The sequence below is a fragment of the Malus domestica genome, chromosome 14 (genome assembly GCF_042453785.1).
Source record: "Malus domestica chromosome 14, GDT2T_hap1".
Lineage (NCBI taxonomy): Eukaryota > Viridiplantae > Streptophyta > Magnoliopsida > Rosales > Rosaceae > Malus > Malus domestica.
In genome coordinates this window covers 4,134,270-4,152,743 of record NC_091674.1, presented here as the reverse complement: position 1 = coordinate 4,152,743, position 18,474 = coordinate 4,134,270, and the positions used below count along the sequence as shown (strand labels likewise).

Here is an 18,474-nt window from a genome sequence, read left to right as displayed (position 1 = left end):
GGGACTTCCTAAGACTCGTGGTGATCTTAGTTTGGCCTAAAACACAACCAAATCAAAGTTCATGAACAGTACATAATCACGGTGCTTTAAAAACTAGGGTTTCTCGAAGTGAAACTCACCTGAAACTTATACCCCCGTGCTCGTGAAGTTCCCAAGATCACGATGGTGATCTTAGATTGAACGTTGGTGTAGGATTGTGGTTATGCTTGGTGTTTGCCGTGAGTTCAAGTGAGTTCGAGAGTAAGAGAGAGAGAGTGTTTCTGAGGGAGAGCTGAGGAAGAAAGAGGGAGTGTGAAAGACAAGAACACGGGAAATGGGGAGGGATTTAGGGGGGTAGGACCCTACCTAAAGTCCAAATACAAAATATTAACACATACAATAATAAATCTAACCCTAGTTTAGGATGTTTTTAGGTAAAACAAATACCAAATTTACGCACCTTAATCCCGTTTAAGGGCGTTTCTGTAATTTCACGTCATCGGAATTAAAATTTCGGGACGGGCTGTGACAACTTTTGATAATTTAGATATTAATTTAGTTGAACAAAATTTTGATCATATTGTAGATAAACTTATAGAAGATATTGATCATTTATATGAAGAACAATATTTGGAAAAATATAAGACATATGATTTAGGACTACATAAAATTTCAAACGAAGAAATGAAAATTTTAATCTTAGAAATAGGAGTAGAACACATTTTAGGATCAAAAGAATATAATAATTTATTAGAATTGAAAGCAAAATGTAATCCAGTAGAAGAAAGTAGTACATCAGGAGTAGAAAATCCAGGACACGCAAGCAGAACCGATCAACAATTTTTGAGACAAACAAATGAACAATATAATGAAAAAGCAAAAGTAGACTATATGGAAGAAAGTATGATAAAACCTAGAAAAAATAGGATTCCATATTTGAGAGGGTTAGAACAAATTAATATAGCTGGTAATATATTAAATTTAGATAATGTAGATCCACAAGATTGGGAAAAAACGATTGAGAGATGGGGAAAAGGCTGCATACATGCAGCATTAATGTTAGATTTTAGTAATTCACAAAACATGTTAGATTACTTTGAACATACTTTGGATGGTTTAGTTTTTTATTATTTCCAATCATGGAAAGTCCAAAATCCAGAACAGCATCAGGCAGCTAAAACACATTTCAATATTGATGGTTTTGTTACTTTGATTAAACAAGAGTTTTTAGATCATAATAGGTTAGGTGGCAGAAGCGAACAAGAACAAATAAGAGCAATTAGAAATTTAGAACAATTACAAATTTGCGATTTACAGTATATAGCTGAGTATACAACAGATTTCTTTAAATATTTAGGAAGAACAGGTAGAATTAGTGATATTAATTTATTAGATACTTATATGACAAAAATAAAAGGACCAATAGATGAAAAGATTTGGAATGAATGGCAAAAGTATTCGAAGAAAAATGATATTGCTATAGGACCTAGAATTCAACATGTATATGATAGTTGAAACAGATGATTCATCATTAGGATGGGCATGTATACTATACTAGAAAAAAAGCATAGGGAGTCTCCAAAGTCTGACGAACAAGTTTGTAGATATTCCTCAGGAAAGTTTAGTGATATCCAGTCAAGATTACCATCAACAGATTTAGAAATTCTAAGGATAATTAATTCACTTGAAGCATTTTCTTTATTTTTACATAATGAAGTATTTACGATTAGAACAGATTGTCAAAATATAGTTTCTCATTATAACAAGATACATGTTAATAAACAGGCAGCCCGAAGATGGGTTAATTTTGTTGTTGATTCAATTACAGGAAATGGTTTTAAACCAATTTTTGAACTTATAAAAGGTAATAACAATACATTAGCTAATATCTTATCAAGATTAATTTGTTGAACATATATGAAATATCGTGGACCATCATCAGCAAATAGCACAAGGCTGCAAGGCAGAAGAGTTTCTTTCAATGGCATGATGATACACCATCAACCTCCACCATTCAGTGGATTTCAAAATAGCATGAGCAGACTAGCATCACCACCAGTACCTACGTTCAGCTTTAATGGCAATATTGTTGAAGGAATCAGAAATCCAACTCTGAGATATAGGTCAACGGTACCAAGGCTTTCTGATAGGCAGCATGTTCTCTTAGATAATTTCTGGAATATCCAAATTAAGCAGCCAAACATGAGGTTAGGTCATGAAAAATTAATTAGAGCCTTGGAACAAGAGTTTGATAGCTTTAATTTTAATTTCCACCAAAACCAGCAGCATATTCATTCTCTTGAGCACAACCTTCAAGCCATTTCTAAGGACCATGAGTCATTACTTGGTAAGTTTACCAAAATGAACCAAGAACTCCAATCTCTTAGAATGCAGCAAAAGGCAAGTGACACCTTGAAAAGAGAATTAAAAATAGGTTTAGAAATTGATCATCATAAGAATAAAGGAAAAGAGGTTATTGAACCCATAGAACAAGAGGCTAATGAGCCCATAGAAGAAATTAAGATTGAACTCTTAGAAGAAGACGTTGAAATGGAGCAACATCAAAGTAATGATCAGTATCAGGTTCTGAGTGACAAAGAAAAACAAGAAAAATATGAAAGTTTTCTTAGGAATATATCTTCAGACTTAATATTAGATGATGTCTTATTAGAAGAAATTTCAAAGGCGAAACTAAGAATAATGCCAACAGATATGCAAAATGAGATCCTGAGCAGAGCATCATAGTCCATGAAAGAGTTACAATTACAATTACAATGCACCTTGTATCAGTCCATCTTTGATCCAAAACCAGGGATGAATATTATTACAAAGATGTATCATCCATGTCTTTGTGGTAGTACAGAGAATTGTATTTGTAAACCAGAGGTTAGCGTAGCTGTGGCTAGGATTAACATGAGAGATTTTAAATCATGGCATTTTAGTTATGAGCGTCAGGAAAAACATAATGTGGTAGAAGTTACCCCTACCTTACTATTAGAGTTTGGTTATCTCGATAAAATATTTATTAACCATATTTCACAACTAGAATCATTTCCTGAAAAAACTTATAAAACTAGCAGAAGATTATCTAGAAAGGTGGAAGGAAATTTGCATAAGTTTTATTAGTAGTCCTCCAGATTGGTATGTACGTATGCATAATGGTATGTACGTATGCATAAGGAGAAAGCTAGGCATATAGCCATGATCAATGAAGAGTCATCTAGACTAAACTCTATCTCCTCGCATAGGTGGACTCCTTCATACAAAGATATTTTAAAATTTAGAGGGATCCAAATGTTTGCTTTAGATGAGTTTGAAGATTTTAGGTATGACATGGTACTAGTAGCAGAAGAAGAAGAGATGTATATTTACAGCAAGACAAGAATCAGTCATCAGCCTTATTGGAAGCCCCAAAATTTCAAAGAAGAAACAGCAGAAATATATTACAAGGTGAAAGTAGATAGAGAAAGAGATGCGGAGCTAGTAGAAGGCGATGAACAATATTGGAATAATTTGTCAGAATAAGAGCTGCATAACATCGACAACATGATGGAAGCCTGAAGAGCTAGCTGTAAAATTAGCATAAGTTTAATAGCATAATATAAAATGATGTATTCCCAGACAGAAATGTCAACATCTTTGTGGACCCCGCTGTAATGACATAAGAGTAAATAAAGAAAAGTACTTGATCCATTATAGACCTTTCATACACAAAATGTCCTTATAATTAAGAATGAATAGTTTCAGATCATTTTCGTTAAAACTCCCATAAATAAATGCTTTTGGATAAACATCTGCTTTCTTGTTTTTTTTGACTCATAATTGCAAAAAAAAAAAATGTTAAAAAATTTTCGTAATCAAGAACCGCACTTTAGAAAATGAGTGGTTTGAGTTACAATTGTTAAGAATAAAATATTCAAAGTTTGTTAAAGCAGAGAGTTGTTAGAGATAAAAACTAAAACTGAATAGCTTGCTAGTTTAACAGAAGGTTTAGCGTTAGTCTTGGAAATACTCTAATTGCGTTATTGGCTTATGAAAATAATTTCCACCCGCTACCTTTTTCTTTCTGCACATCTGTGTTTTTTCTCGTCTTTTGATTCTCTTTTGATGGCCAGGACTTATTGTGCAGAAGAGAAAATGAGCAGACCGCACAACAATTCACGGTGCTCGTCCGTCGCTTAATATCTCGTTCCGGAAATCTCAGGTACATAATCGAAACATCAGGGGACGGATTGTTTCTACTCAAAAAATGACCATTCATTCATGTATATTGATTTCTGAATACACCACTAAACATTCACTGCTCTAATTATTCAGAGAGCCAAAAACAAATTTGATATCATCTTTGTAAATCTCCTAACCCTTTCATAATTCCTACTGCTAGTGCTAACACAAAAAGAAAAATGAAAATACAAGAGATACATCGCGATCGTATAATAATTTACAGGCCAAAGATACAAAACACAGTACACTCGTCGTTATGGAGAACGTAGAAATGAAAGAAAGAATTTAATCCGACTGGAGTACAGTAAGGTAATACGGATATCCCTGGCACGTCCCAGAAGACGACCTATCCCGATTTTCTTGATCATTAGAAAGTAAAAGATTCCAATGCAAAACATAGCTCGACAGATCATATGTCCCGGGAGAGAATACACAAACTTGAAGAGGAATTTCAGTTCTTGACATGGGATCAAGTTGGACTCTAGTCGAGCTTGACCCGGACCAAATAAATGGGGAGACGCTCTCCACGGGAATTGACTTACTGGCCCGGGATCCAAGGGCATCGGAAGTCACTTTGATGTCAGTCACTGGTGAGACGTCATGCCATCCATCTTGGTTGCCAGAAGACGTCGCAGGTAGAACTGGAGTTGCATCACTTAAATGATCGCTAGTACTGGAGTCCGAGGTGTTTATGCGTACAGATGCAACCACATCCGATGCGTTGTATATAGTCATGCTAAGATTTATTTCACAAAAAGAAGCAGAGAAGTTATGGTATAAGGTTCGAGGTCCGTCCACTAGCCATGATATAGGACTTGTGGTCGCAGTACTGTAAATTAAACGCCAAAATAGATGTCAGCCTAACATAATATTAAAACAAGAAAATACAAAGTTAAAGCAAAGAAAGCGAGAAAATATTCATCTTGAAACAAAACTTACCTGCAGTAACATGCATGATGAGAAAAAAGATGCGGTGGCTCAGAAACCTCAGGATTAATGTCATTCTTCAGAGGCCGGGAAATCAATATGAAGTCAACCGGATTAGTGTCTCCCTAATCCATACAAAAAGAAACGGGTCAAATGAAAATAATGCTGAGAAGCATCAACAGTGCACAAAAGCATAAGTTACTGGGTCATGACTTGTATATGTTCCGATGCATAAAATTTAGTTTCCCCTTCAACACATGGTGATTTACAAGTCAAAACAACCAAATCAAAGCGATGTGATGAGTAATAGTGAACCAAAAAAGATGGTTATATAGAGCAAGAATATATCAACCTTATTTAAAACTTCCTGGTGCAGTCTTTCAGAGCGGTGGAAATCTGCCAGGGGAGAGCTAGCTATATCAAAACGTGGTCCATTACTGCCCTGAGTACCCAATCTCAAATCAGTTCCCTGAAGTCGGGAATGGGAAGATTTCTCGTCTTCAGAAGTTGATGACTTGCCACAACTCTGAATCCAAAATTTCATTCATTAGAAAGAGAGAGGGGTGGGGTAGGGTAGGGGTGGAGAAATTCTGTAAAAAGATAGGACCACAGTTTCAGCATCTTCACGAACCTTGAGCCTGAAGAAGCATGACAATGCTTGATGAGGTGTTAAAGATTGTGAAGGAAAGATGGCATCAACAGGTTGAAGTAGTGAGATTTCCCATTGGTTCCCAACAGATGACAACTGATGAATTTGGAAACTTTCAGAGCTTGTCTTGTTGACAACATCCATGCGCACAAGAAACTCTTGCAATCTTGATGGACAAGGACTGATAAGGAATGACACGGCCAATGACGGCAATACCTGTGAAAATGAATGTTAATATTGATCATTGATATATTCAAATCAATACATTTGAAGATACTTCTTAGAAAAGTGGGTCAAATCAAGAAACTTTCACAATTGACAATGATCCACACACCTGCAAATTGTAATGCATGCGTAAAGTGCGAAATCTCATGGTGCTTGAAATATCACTCATCTCATAATATATTGTTATGTACAAGGAAATGTTCCCAGGAACAGCTGCCCGAAACCAAAGAGGCCACAATAATGGTGTTTCCCCTTGAATAATAGTGTCCTGAAGTACAGAAAAACATAAACATTAAACACTATAAGACCAGAAACTGGAAAATTACAGCTTCATAACAAACCATATAAAGATACAAATCGGGATTATTTGGATGCTGACCTCAGGAAACAGAAACAGGCCATGAGAAACATCATTAAGGTTAGCATGTTCAGCAGACTGATCAGAACTTTTCTTTTCTAAGCAAGCAGGAAACTCGGTGTTCAAACTTTCTCGCTTTCCAAGATTCAAGAATCTAGGATGACTAATATTCATTTTCAGATTCTGCAAGAATATCAGGCCATAACATATAAGCACATTAAACAGATTGTATGCATCAATTTATATGGTTAGTCCCTGCCTGACATAAAGGAAAGCTCGGGCTATATCTACTGTTCAAGACCATGAATGTAACAGTGTATAAGCATTAGCTCATGCAATGGCATCGAGTACATGACAATCCTGTATGGCAGAGCGATCAGGCAAAGTTCAAGCCGACCACCTATACTACATCCTTAACAATGAATAGCAAATAAACATTTCATAAAAGTTAATACAATGCAAGATACATTCACAAAAACATACACGAATAAACCAACTACCTGATTATACATTGAGACCATAAGTGAGTGCAATCGACCATACCTTCACAGCAAATTCAGATTTGTTCTTCAACTCCAACACAAGATGCCGTAAATCTCCTGTATATGCCCTTTTAGGTAGTGGATGAATGACACCCTCAAGCTTTGGTACACTCTGACACAGGAAAGAAGATAGTTAGAAGAAATGGATGCCCAAACATAGTCATTGCAGAATTCTGAAAGTGGAAAGAATAGGAGGTGGGGGCAAGCACCTTAACAACTACAAACTTTAAATTATCACAATGAGGATGCTTCGCCTTCTGTATTTGCTTTCTGCATATCTTCTTCAAGGGGTTAGTGTCAAATTTATGGAAGCCAACAACAGAGCCTGACAATTTCCACTTTACACCAACAATCTGTAAAATGCCTTCTACTCTAGGAGTAACCGTTAGTTGCACCTGAAAGGAACAGGAACTGACAATAAGCAGAATTCAAGAAGTATAATAATGAATTTGTGAACAAGATATGTTTATAAAATGTGGCATGGGAAATAAGTTTGACTATACTTTTCAAACAGAAAGGATAACCACAGACATGTAAAATAGATCTCAAATAAGAAATAATGTCTTTGAAAAAATAAACAACTGAAGTTGGCACAATGCGCACAGGAAGTACACAGGAAAAAAAAAAAGGAAGAAAAGACGTTTAATGACATATAATAACAATTCAGCTCTATTTTTCTATCAGTACAAAAGCGACTTTCTATCATAAGCATGGATCAAGCAGACGCAAATTAATTCATACTCCAATGACTCCATAGACTAAGAAACATCAAAATATTTCTAGTACTCTGTGATTCTAAAATTTTGCAAAAGGAAAGAAAAGGGTCATAATTACTTTAAATTTATGGATGATCTTATTACACTTCATTCTGCAATACTTTAACAACTCAAATGAAGTACTCACCACAATTGTTTCACCTCCTGCTAATGAAAAGTCAACATCAGACAAAGAAAATAAAGAACTCTCAAAGTTCACATCCCTGCAAAAATTAAGCAAACAAATCCACCTTAGCAGGTGCAAACATGATAAGAACCGAGATAGGGATATTGATATAGACAAGTACTGAATGTTTTCAAAGCCAAAGCGTAATTATCAAAGCATTTAAGAGTAAGCCTTAAGGACACAAAGTTCTACAACAAGAAATATACACTGGTTATGGTTAAGCCCCAAATAGGCTGACTTATTAAGCAGCCCATGGGGAAGCCTAAAATCCGGTAAAATCATGCAATAGTGAAGCTCACAAGCCCCACTCTAAGGCCCAAACTTAGCAAAGCCAAAACTCATTTTACAAACACAACAAACTGGTCCATATTAAAAACTAATAAAAAATAAAAATCAACTAGTTGTGTAATATAAAGGCATGCAGACAGCCATATGAATGATAATATTACTACAGGTTGATACAAGTCTTGCCAAAAGGAGAAGAGGAATGGAAACATGAGATTTCTCTCCAAAGGAACTCCTCAAACTTTCAGTGATTGTCTTGATTGAGAGCTTACAGAGTCAATAAAAGATAACTTTGGCTAGTAAGTATTCCAAGTAAAAAGAAAAACTATCAATCCATCAACAAAACAGCTCATGCCCAGTAATGCAAGAGAAGCCATTGATAAGATGCTGAAAGTAGTGGCCCAAAGGCATTTTAGAGTTGCATTGCACTCAGTGCCTCACCAATGCCTTTGACAATACTGAAAGCAATTATAAACAGCCATGTACACACCTATGAATTAAACTAGTAGATTCTCCATCCTGAATCTCCGCTAACGAGCTACTTGCATCTGCATCATCAAAAACTGATCAGCCAATGATTGTGAAATGTTCTTGCCAAGAATCAACTTGAAGAGTTAATTTGTGTTTCTGTGGGGTGGTTACCGGATTTCATTTCATCAGAGCCTGCAGAAAGCTCGCATAATAGGGAAACACTAGACAAGGGGAGGGGGATTTGCAACGGATTTTTTAATTCAATATCAACCCTGACAGCTTCTGCATATGGTAATGAAGAACAAAATATCAAGAAATGTATATCAACTGAGCGTATAATAGCCCTACAACATACTCTGTCTTCAATATCAATGAAAAGAAGGATGTGCATTAATCCTTAGAAGGATGCAATTTAATATATAAAGTACTAATCATGCAACTTCATATATTGTTCGTGTTCATACCTCCTGCAACGCAAACATTTGACTCTTTGTACTTCTTTGGGATAAGCTTTGATTGTAACTCCAACCAATTAGTTCTGGCGGTGGACAAATTTGGAATCATTTCCTCCTCTAAGGAGACCCATATTCTTTCCTTGACACTTGCCTGGAATGTTTAGAAATACAACAATGCCAATTACAAGCCACAGTCTAAACCACCTTAAAGAATCATTCAAGAAAGTCCATTAGAAAGAAAAGCTTCTCATCAGCATCACATATAAGTTAAAAGGAATACAATAGGTATGATCGCATTATCGGCGGCTATGATCAAAACACAAATTACGTGAGTTTTCATGAGTAATTCATGCTCATTAGTACATCATACTATGTTTACCACATTGAATTTTCTATACAGCACTCTCAAAATTCTTTTCTTGAAGTTCCCGAAATATCAGTACACAATTTGGTAAGGCTACAAAACAGAATATGTGTCCATAAAGAACAAACAGTTAATTTGTAAATCATTAATTTACCCAATCATGTTGTGTGTGTCGCAATACATTCATTGAAATGTTGTACAATGTTCTGCAAAAGCAGAACTCCAGCAGCAGCATAGGAAAACTAAAACAGTCACACATGTCAAAAGACATATTCAGGCAGTTTGGTTAGTTGTACAGAGTGGCAATCTCTACACTTAACAATTTGTAACCTCATTCAAAAACATTATGCACCCTGGGAATATATGCATTAACATGGAAAGCCCCTCGAGGTTTACAAGAGCTGGCATATTTCCAACTACTTCTGTTCCACTGAAATGTTGTAACAAAATTACTGAAACAGCAACATCCATATATTTTTTTCATAAGGGAGTACAACCCTTATTTCCAATAAGAACATCATCCTCATATTCTACAACTAAACTTACCAGCCTACTAATAGCTCAAATGAGAGAAAGAAATAATAAAATTAGGAGGAAGTCGTCATTGAAAAAACAAGGAAACAGAGAGAAAAGGAGGAGGATTGAATAGAACATTTATAAGATAGAAAGGAAATACAACTTACAGCTGCAGATGATGCATAGGTCCGATGATCCTCAAAAATTACCCTAAGAGATGAAATATTGATCTCCGGCAATTGAAGCTTTGATACTTCAAATGTTTTCCCTGTTTTCTATATAATCCAAGAGAAACCTCAGTTAGTTTGCCGCAAAACCTAGCTGAAGTCATGTAGATTGCTTAAAAGTTTTTTAAGAAATTTTAATTGTTTAATCTAAAAAATATAACGTAAGCAAAAAGTGCAAAAAATAAAAGGGTGCCTTAACAGTCTACTAAATTTTGCTACAGAACTTGCTAAAACTTCCATACCAATTTGAATACGTCAGTGGATGCCTAGAGGGCCTAAGAAGTTATTATGTTTCCTGTCAGGATCATATTTAACTTTACAGAATTTGTGGGTGGAGAATCACCTAACATTGTAGCCCACCCTAGGTGGGGATAAGAAAAAAAGTCGTACACATGTTTTAAAAGTTCTAAAAATATGACATTAAAGTTAAACTCATTCTGAATGCAGGGTAATGAAAGTAAAAAGTCAAAGCCAAACCAGATTATACCTTGAGATCTGAAATGAAAGTTAATTTTTCCTTTTTTTTTTCGAGCAAATACAAGTTACTTTTAGGGACCTTGCACTTTTTCCTTCTCCTCAATCAAGCATAGAATACAAAGGGTACTAGTGCTGACCTGAACAATTTGAAGGAAGTCTCTCAGGAATAACTCCTGCGTTTTCTTGGACTGATGACTACAGGCCAGGACCTCCATCACATGATTTGCGGCCAAATCATATAGCCCAAGAAGAGCATACCACCTAAATCACAGAAATTGTATGAAAAAACGCTACAGAATGTAAGAAAAGAAGCTGGCATACAAAACCACATACAAATTAAAGCCGCATCAAAGTCCATATAACTTACTGTCCAATATGGAAATGAACATGGTCTTTGATATGGCTCCACGTAGTTCCTGTATACACAGACATGGCACCTCTATATGTGCGAATTGCATGTTTGACCTGGATGGCTCAAGGCAAGAAATCTTTTCAAAAATGCAGCATTTATTAAGTTAAGTTGAATAACCTAAAGAATAGCTACCTGATCAGATTTCTTGTAACGGTCACCAGAAAGAACAAGATGAAATCCATATTTGTGCAACATAGGTGGTCTACACAGCAAGTAACAATAAGACGCTTGCTCAAGCATTACAGCGGAATATAGTGGCTCCTAACAAAGAATTAGTCAGGAATAAGAAAAAAAATCCTCCTAACTGATTATATTGAAAAGGTAGCAGTAAGACCCTTGCTCAAGCATTATAGCACAATGTAGCAGCTCCAAAAAAAGAATTGGTCAGGACTCAGGAGTAAGAAAAATGTTCTCGTGGCTTATTAAATTGAAAAATAAGCAGTACCTCCGTACAAACACGGAAGTAAACAGTTGCAGCCTCTTTATACTGATGTCGTGCCTTCAACATCTCCACCCACCAAAGACCACACCTAGTTGCGTTTTGCTGGCTAGATGGTGCAACTTTCTGCTTGGATACCAAAAAAATGTGTAAGAAATTTGGAAGAGATAAACCAGAGGGAAAGATATGGGGGAGCAGCAAGTGGATATTATAATATAAGTCAACAGCCTCAAACATTTGCCAATTTAGCCAGTCGCTTTCCAGAAAAAAATGCAAAACAATCATGCAAATGCAAACCTGAGAATCTATTGAGCGAAAAAATGGAATTGTAATTGAAGTATGCAGCTTGTCGAGAATCTATTGGTTGCAAGGCCTTTTAAGAAAGATGAAACTTGTAAAGTTCTGTTTGACTATGGAAGGATAAGTCCCTTTGGTTGGGTGGGTTTTCCATGACAGCTTCTCAAGATTGTTGGCCTGTGACTAGAGACTAATCATCTAACAAAATATTTTGAATATTTTAAGAGTGGGGTTGTGATATGAACGCTAATGCCATTAAAATATGCTTGATTCCTAAAACTCCATTTGTTCAAGTCATGGACTACAGACCTACAATTTGGTTCACTAGTATCTACATGACCTTAGCTAAAGCTTTTATCCCTGAGATTGAGAGAGGCATTGGGTAATGTCATGTTATACCTATTCCTCAAGGGCTTTTGGCGTAGCAAACATGTTTCAGGGCTCGTTTGGTTTAAGGATTGGATTGGAAGGGCTAACTGTCTAAATTCAAGGCATATTAAAGGTAGATGAGAATGATTTTTCATTGTGAGGAGATTAGAAGAGGATTCAACGCAACGAAAACTTCTCCCATCTAATCCTGGGAGGATTAGAATGGATAACTTTTCTTCTTGGGTAATCCTTATCCTACCTCTAAGTTGGTCACAATTTTTTTAATTTCTTCTTTCAACATACCTTTCAAATGGTGTCTTATCTATTCCAATCCAATCATGCATACCAAACAAGGCCTTAATCTCAAACCAAACAGGAAAATAAAAAATATACATACTAAATAGGTAGTAAATGCGTTTTCCATGCAATACTCTGCATCCTTTCTTGACTGGTCTGACATGAAATATGCAAGCCCCATCATTTCCTGCAAGAACAAATGAAATAAGTGAGATTTGTTACACCATGGGAACATTCACACAACAAAATAAAGACCTTTTAGCCAAGAGAGAGAATCAAATGTAGGAATACATAAGCAGAGGGGTAAAATAAAAATCCAAAAAAGAATCCAGAAGCCATTAAACCCACCTGTACGCCAGCATAGCGTTTCCAGGCTTTGTCAAGCTTGTAATCTGTGGATATTAGGCGATAATTCGACAATGCAAGTTCATAATCACGTAGCATGAAGGCATAATCACCCAAAACTCTAATTTGGGATTCAATGGAGTTAAAGGTGTACCTAAAACATGGAATGTAAACTGCCTATTAGTAAAATAAAAGGATATAACAAAGAACACTAAGTAACAGAATAATAATGAACTAAAATTTATTGTACAGCATACGTAGGGCCACTGGGAGAATCCACCACATCATCTTTTCCTTTCCTCCACCATAGATTTTTTATTTGGTTCCTAAAACCTTTCCTTGTTGCAGCAACCTGAAAACCACAGAATCAGACATAATATAGTTTTACACATATAAGTGTGCAAATACTGAAAGTAAAAATAAAGAAAGGATTGGACCAATTGTACACTGGAACGTAAAGTACTCAGAAACTGAAGGAAATATTGTCAAGATACATGCCTGCTGATTGAGCAAACGTATTTTTTGCTCCATGTAGGGAATAATGTGTTTAGTTGATAAATCTTGCATCAGGTCTTTTATCTGTCCCAGTTTGTACAAATTGGATATCATGGCAAAAATTCTGACGTCAGCAGAAAATTTTAATTATCAACCTAACATAGGATTATAAGAACATTTGATAGTGACCAACAAAAAGTACTTTACCCCATTAATATCCTCAATATTAAGGAAGCAACGAAGCGGTTGACTAGGTAAATCTTCAAATTTCTGTTCATAAAATACACAAGCATAGAGCCTCAGCTATACTTCGTCTAACAATTTTATATAACAATACCATCAGATAAACCTACAGAAAAGTAAGGCAGAACAAGGTAAAAACAGAGGACTTCAGAATAGCTTACATAAAGCACCCAAGGATAATCTTGATGTTCAACCACACCATCTTGAGAAGAATTAATGCATAGTAACTGACAGTCAGAGCCAAAAGTGCTCCTCATTTCAGTTAAAATTTTAGTTGCCCTGCAAAAAGAATAAGAATCCAACAATATCAATTTTCCATGGTTGTCAACTTTGATTATCTAAAGTTACTATTTCTATTAGACTTCATCCAATTACAAGATTTTTTTAAAAAATAAGAGAAGAAATAAGTACAAGGAAATAGAAACAAAATATCCAAAAACAAGAAGGCCACAATAAAAGATCCTATTGTTTCTTTCCATCCAAAGAGTTCACAAAATTGCCAAACATGACATCACCACAAAATTCAAACTTTCATTTGAACTAACTCCAATATGAGACTCCCCGAATAAGGAGTAGCAATCTCTAGGCAGCACACCCACAATCCCAAACACCTAAAGCAACCACCCCCCCCCCCCAACAAAAATATGAGTGATAAAGGACAATGCAGGAAGATATGACCAATACACTCTGCATCTCTAAGGCAAAAAGGCACCAATGAGAGTCTTTTTTGGACTATGATGTACACCTCCAAGACAAACTTCTACCAAGATCTACTCATATTCCATTCCCCACCACCAACTTGAACCCCAACTATAAATAAGGAACTGAACAATCCTTTTTTTACTATAAAGAAACGAGTGTATTAATATCACAGGAAGGAAATAAACAAAGAGGTTAGTCAAGAAGGTCAAACCAGATCACAGAAAACAATCAGGACTTAAAAAGCTAAAACATAGAAACACCAGCACAAACAGCTGGAAAAACACCTAAGACTTTCAACAATCCTTCACTAATTATATTGCAGAAAACACTTATAAATGACAGAACAAAACCATGAATCCTACTTATGAGAAGATCATCCATTTCCCTAAGAGAGGACCGCCTACGCTGAAGGTTTCAAACCTCTATCCTTTAGAAAATCTCTCAAGGATTTTGTTAGCTTGTTGGGAGTCTGAATATAGACATGAAATTGGTAGGAATAGTATATAAGACTGACTGCATGAGCATGAGGCTACAACCTCTAGGCAAACACTGACATTCCCAGAATTTTTACAATTGATAAAGGTCGTACCCAGTGCACAAGGCTCCCGCTTTACGCAGGGTCTGGGAGAGGTGAATGTCGGCTAGCCTTACCTCCATTTATGGAGAGGCTGCTCCCAAGTCTCGAACCCGAGACCTACCGCTCATGGGCGAAGGCACTTGCCATCGCACCAAGTGCGACCTCTAGAATTTTTACAATTGATAATCCCAGAATTTCAGAAAGCATGGATTACACTCCAAAGGGAGCCCAAGATAAATCAAAACCACCCACTAGCTTTGCACCTCAGACCCAAACCAGGGACACCCTTATTCTGAATATGGATATCCACCATAACACTCTAGAACATCTTGATTATGAGGCTCAATAATTCTAATAAAGTTAATAAGAACTAAGAAGACTACTTGGATTATCAACGTTGTCTTACCTTGTTTCAACTACATGTACCTTGACGGTATGAAAATACCCCTTAGTTCCTTACCTCCCTATATTTACTAAATTCGGTCAAATATGTACACGAATTAATTTGCTAAGTTCTGACCAAAAGTTATAAAAAATTTAGGGCCATGCAGATTCTTTATTTGCTTTTTAACATGATTAGAGGGCCAGAAAGGTAAATACTTCTCTAAAGGGCCATCTTGTTTATCATGCACTAGTAAATAATGCTTCAAAATCTTTGGGTCCATTGCCCCATTAGTAAGAAGGGAGGGCAACTTCTTGGTGTTAAAGAGGTCAACAAATCTGTTGATAGGTTGATCATCCTTTGAAGAAACTACAACGAGACCTGCAAGTAAAGCCAAACAATAAAGTTACAACTGAACCCAACCAATACCCCAAAAAGAAAACAGCATTTTGAGAACTATGACTATGACTATGGCATGGACCAGACTTTTTGAGCTTTGTCATTAAAATTGTAACTAGATAGGCAAAAGAATAGGTTCTTTATAAGTTTCAACACCTTACATGCCACAGGATGATCAAAAGCTTCATGGTCTGAAAAAGAGACGCTATGCACAAGCTCTTTGTTGAAAAACTGAAACCATGATGGTAGAACTTCAGATTCCGATACTGCAAAGGAAAGCCATAATCATTGTTAAAGCTGTAGATCTGGGTAAAAAAGAATTCATTTCAATTTCAATTATACAAGTACCACAGGTGCATAGAATAGCCTAAGAAAGATAATTGCTCAGTCCATTTCATAAATTTTAAAAATAAGAATAAATGAAATTAGTTAGGTACAACACAACTCCCTTGAGAGCTGAATGACAACCACGGATCTATATAAGGAATATTACTTACTGGATAATGCATTATCAATCTGAGGCAGGTCTGAGCACAATTCAGAAAGATCTTTATCCGCCGCCTGGTTTATGACTTGTTTCAACCTCTCTTTTGCTACCTAGGTGAAGTTAAACAATATATCTCAGGCTCTGACAGTTGGGCATCCAATAGGAAATTAACCTTTAACTATAAAACTGCATGTGCAAAACAGATCTAATATTCAAACACCAAAACCCACCTAAACTCCAACAGGATACTTTTTTTTTTCTCCTTCTGTTTCACTGAGAAACATGTCATTATGGACAGAGCAACACGAAGTACATAATAGATTGAACTGACCAACGAGGAACATTTAAACATTTAACAAGTCGAACTTCTAATTGTTTCAACTCGAACTTATGTATCTTCCTAATGCTTACTCTGTATACTAAATATCTAACAATTATAGTCCTTTTGTCCCTTTTCCCTTTCCCATCTCTCGGTAAATGTCCGTGCTTTCAAAATCAAGTCAGATGTTTATATGGGCGAGCCTAGTAGGCTACTAATATCCACTAGTCAAATTAGTAGCCCAGAAAAATTGAGCGAAAATAGCTCAAATTTTGAGCTTTCGCATATCTATTATCCGGGATTTCAACTAACTCACACAATCCTACTCCAACTGAAGTGAAGGTTCGTACTTTCCCAAGTTTTAATGAAAATCCTAAACTCCAATTTTTATCAGTTCCCACATTTTCACAGCAACCAAACAGCACAATCGAAAAATTACCTCCAAATTCGGTTGCCGAATATCCGACTCATAAAACAACCGCAATCCGAACTTCTGAAGCCTGTAGGGTTGATCACTCGCAGTCCGCACAGGCACTGCACCGAAACCGAAACACAAAAATCTTAATTTCCACTCAAATTCCACCCTCAGTAACCCTAACACACACGCACACGCACACGCACACACATACATATACATAAATGCACAAATTAGTAGGGAAGTGAGAAATAAGCGGGCGGTGTTCACCGTCGATGTTGTTGAAGACGCAGAAGGGCTTGAGTATTTGGACTAAGGTGAGGCCGTTCTTGATGCAGGCTTCTTCGACGAGGGGCGTACGGAGCACCATGACAATGGGAGTGATCTCCTCCAATAGCATTCTGCCAAGTGGCGTATTCGCCGGATCCACCATTTCTCTGGAAATGCGCGGTGGAATTGGTGACGGCAACTCGGGGTGAATGACGGGACTGAGTCACTCACCGGGTCGATGCGGGTCGGGGTGAGTCAGGCGGGGGTTTGGCTCGCTCAGATCCCGGGCGTCAATGGAAGATCGCAGAAGAGCGCTTCTGGCAAATGAAATCTGCATACAGAACCCAGAAGAGCTAGGACGACTTCGTTTTGTTGTATGTACTGTTCTAATGAGCTTTTGCTCTCCCTTTTTGTTTTTTTTAGGAAAATGGTTTAAAAACTTTAAAGACAAATCAATAGTACCTGTATTGATTTTTTTTAGTGTAAAAATATGATTTTTCATTAAAATGAACAGTACCGGAAGTTTTTCGTTAAACTTTTTTTGTTTTTTCCGGTATTTGGGTCATGCAATTCTTGGGCTTATTGGGCTTGTCAGTGGGGAAGCCCATATTTTGATTTTTATTTTATTTTTTTAGACCTACCGAACTCTGTGAATAAAACTCAAAATTTAGATTATAAATCTCCCAAACTTGCTCTAACTCGTGGGCCAAATATGAGTTTTAACCTAAAACTCATTTTTGAGGTAAATTTAGTCTAGTAGGCATATCCACCATATATGTGTATTTTTTTTATTTTATATTATAATTTATTGATCTAACCGTTATGATTTAATATGATCAAATTTAATAGTATAAAAAATGATCTAGTGGTCCAAATTTAAATTTAATGTCTGAAATAATTAAAAATAGATTCTTTCATATGTTTCATATTCTTTCATAGTGTTCCACAAGTTTCAAGGTGTCGGTTTAGTGATTTTTCAATCGAAATCTAAATATTTTTAGTTTAAAATATTCATAAAATTAATTTATATAGTCTACATAATATTTTTTTATTAAAAAGTTACTTGAAGAAAAACAGTATCCTAAATTCATTTTTTTATAACCTCGGACTAAAAGTTTAACCCATAAAGGTTGAAGCAGAAAAAATTGTTTCTAGGTTAAAACTTCAAACCTAAATCTTTTGGGTTAAAAATTAGGAAAACTAATGAAAAGGGCTTGAAAACTTTGAGTTTTAATGATAAAAACATAATAAAGGGTAAAGTGAATAGTACCATGATTGACTTTTTAGTGTAAAAATGTGGTTTTTCGTTAAAGTGAATAGTATCGGGTGTTTTTCGTTAAAGTTCCTTTAAAAATTTTACATTTTAACCCAATGTTGGAGATGGT

At 36.0% G+C, this 18,474-nt stretch overlaps 1 protein-coding gene across 4 annotated transcripts; it reads right to left on the bottom strand.

Annotated features, from left to right (window-relative positions):
* Positions 1-4,211: 4,211 nt before the first annotated feature.
* LOC103430984 (uncharacterized) lies at positions 4,212-17,523 on the bottom strand. Of its 4 annotated transcripts, none has more exons than XM_008369129.4 (28): positions 17,090-17,523; positions 16,844-16,938; positions 16,096-16,195; positions 15,760-15,864; positions 15,418-15,580; positions 13,700-13,817; positions 13,503-13,565; positions 13,299-13,379; positions 13,058-13,152; positions 12,804-12,954; positions 12,556-12,642; positions 11,499-11,618; positions 11,186-11,314; positions 11,009-11,106; positions 10,779-10,902; positions 10,105-10,212; positions 9,067-9,208; positions 8,774-8,884; positions 8,622-8,694; positions 7,808-7,883; positions 7,114-7,299; positions 6,906-7,016; positions 6,384-6,545; positions 6,114-6,272; positions 5,762-5,995; positions 5,483-5,656; positions 5,143-5,255; positions 4,212-5,032 (listed from the first exon to the last, which is right to left on the bottom strand). In XM_008369129.4, exons 1-28 carry the CDS (start codon positions 17,250-17,252, stop codon positions 4,489-4,491), a joined length of 3,885 nt encoding a protein of 1,294 aa, XP_008367351.3. In that variant the 5' UTR covers positions 17,253-17,523; the 3' UTR covers positions 4,212-4,488. The 4 variants fall into 4 exon arrangements, with proteins under 4 accessions (XP_008367351.3, XP_008367353.3, XP_070668081.1 ...); XM_008369131.4 differs by having other exon boundaries at positions 8,622-8,679; XM_070811980.1 differs by having other exon boundaries at positions 8,622-8,679; positions 13,299-13,419; positions 17,090-17,477.
* Between the last annotated feature and the right edge of the window lie 951 nt (positions 17,524-18,474).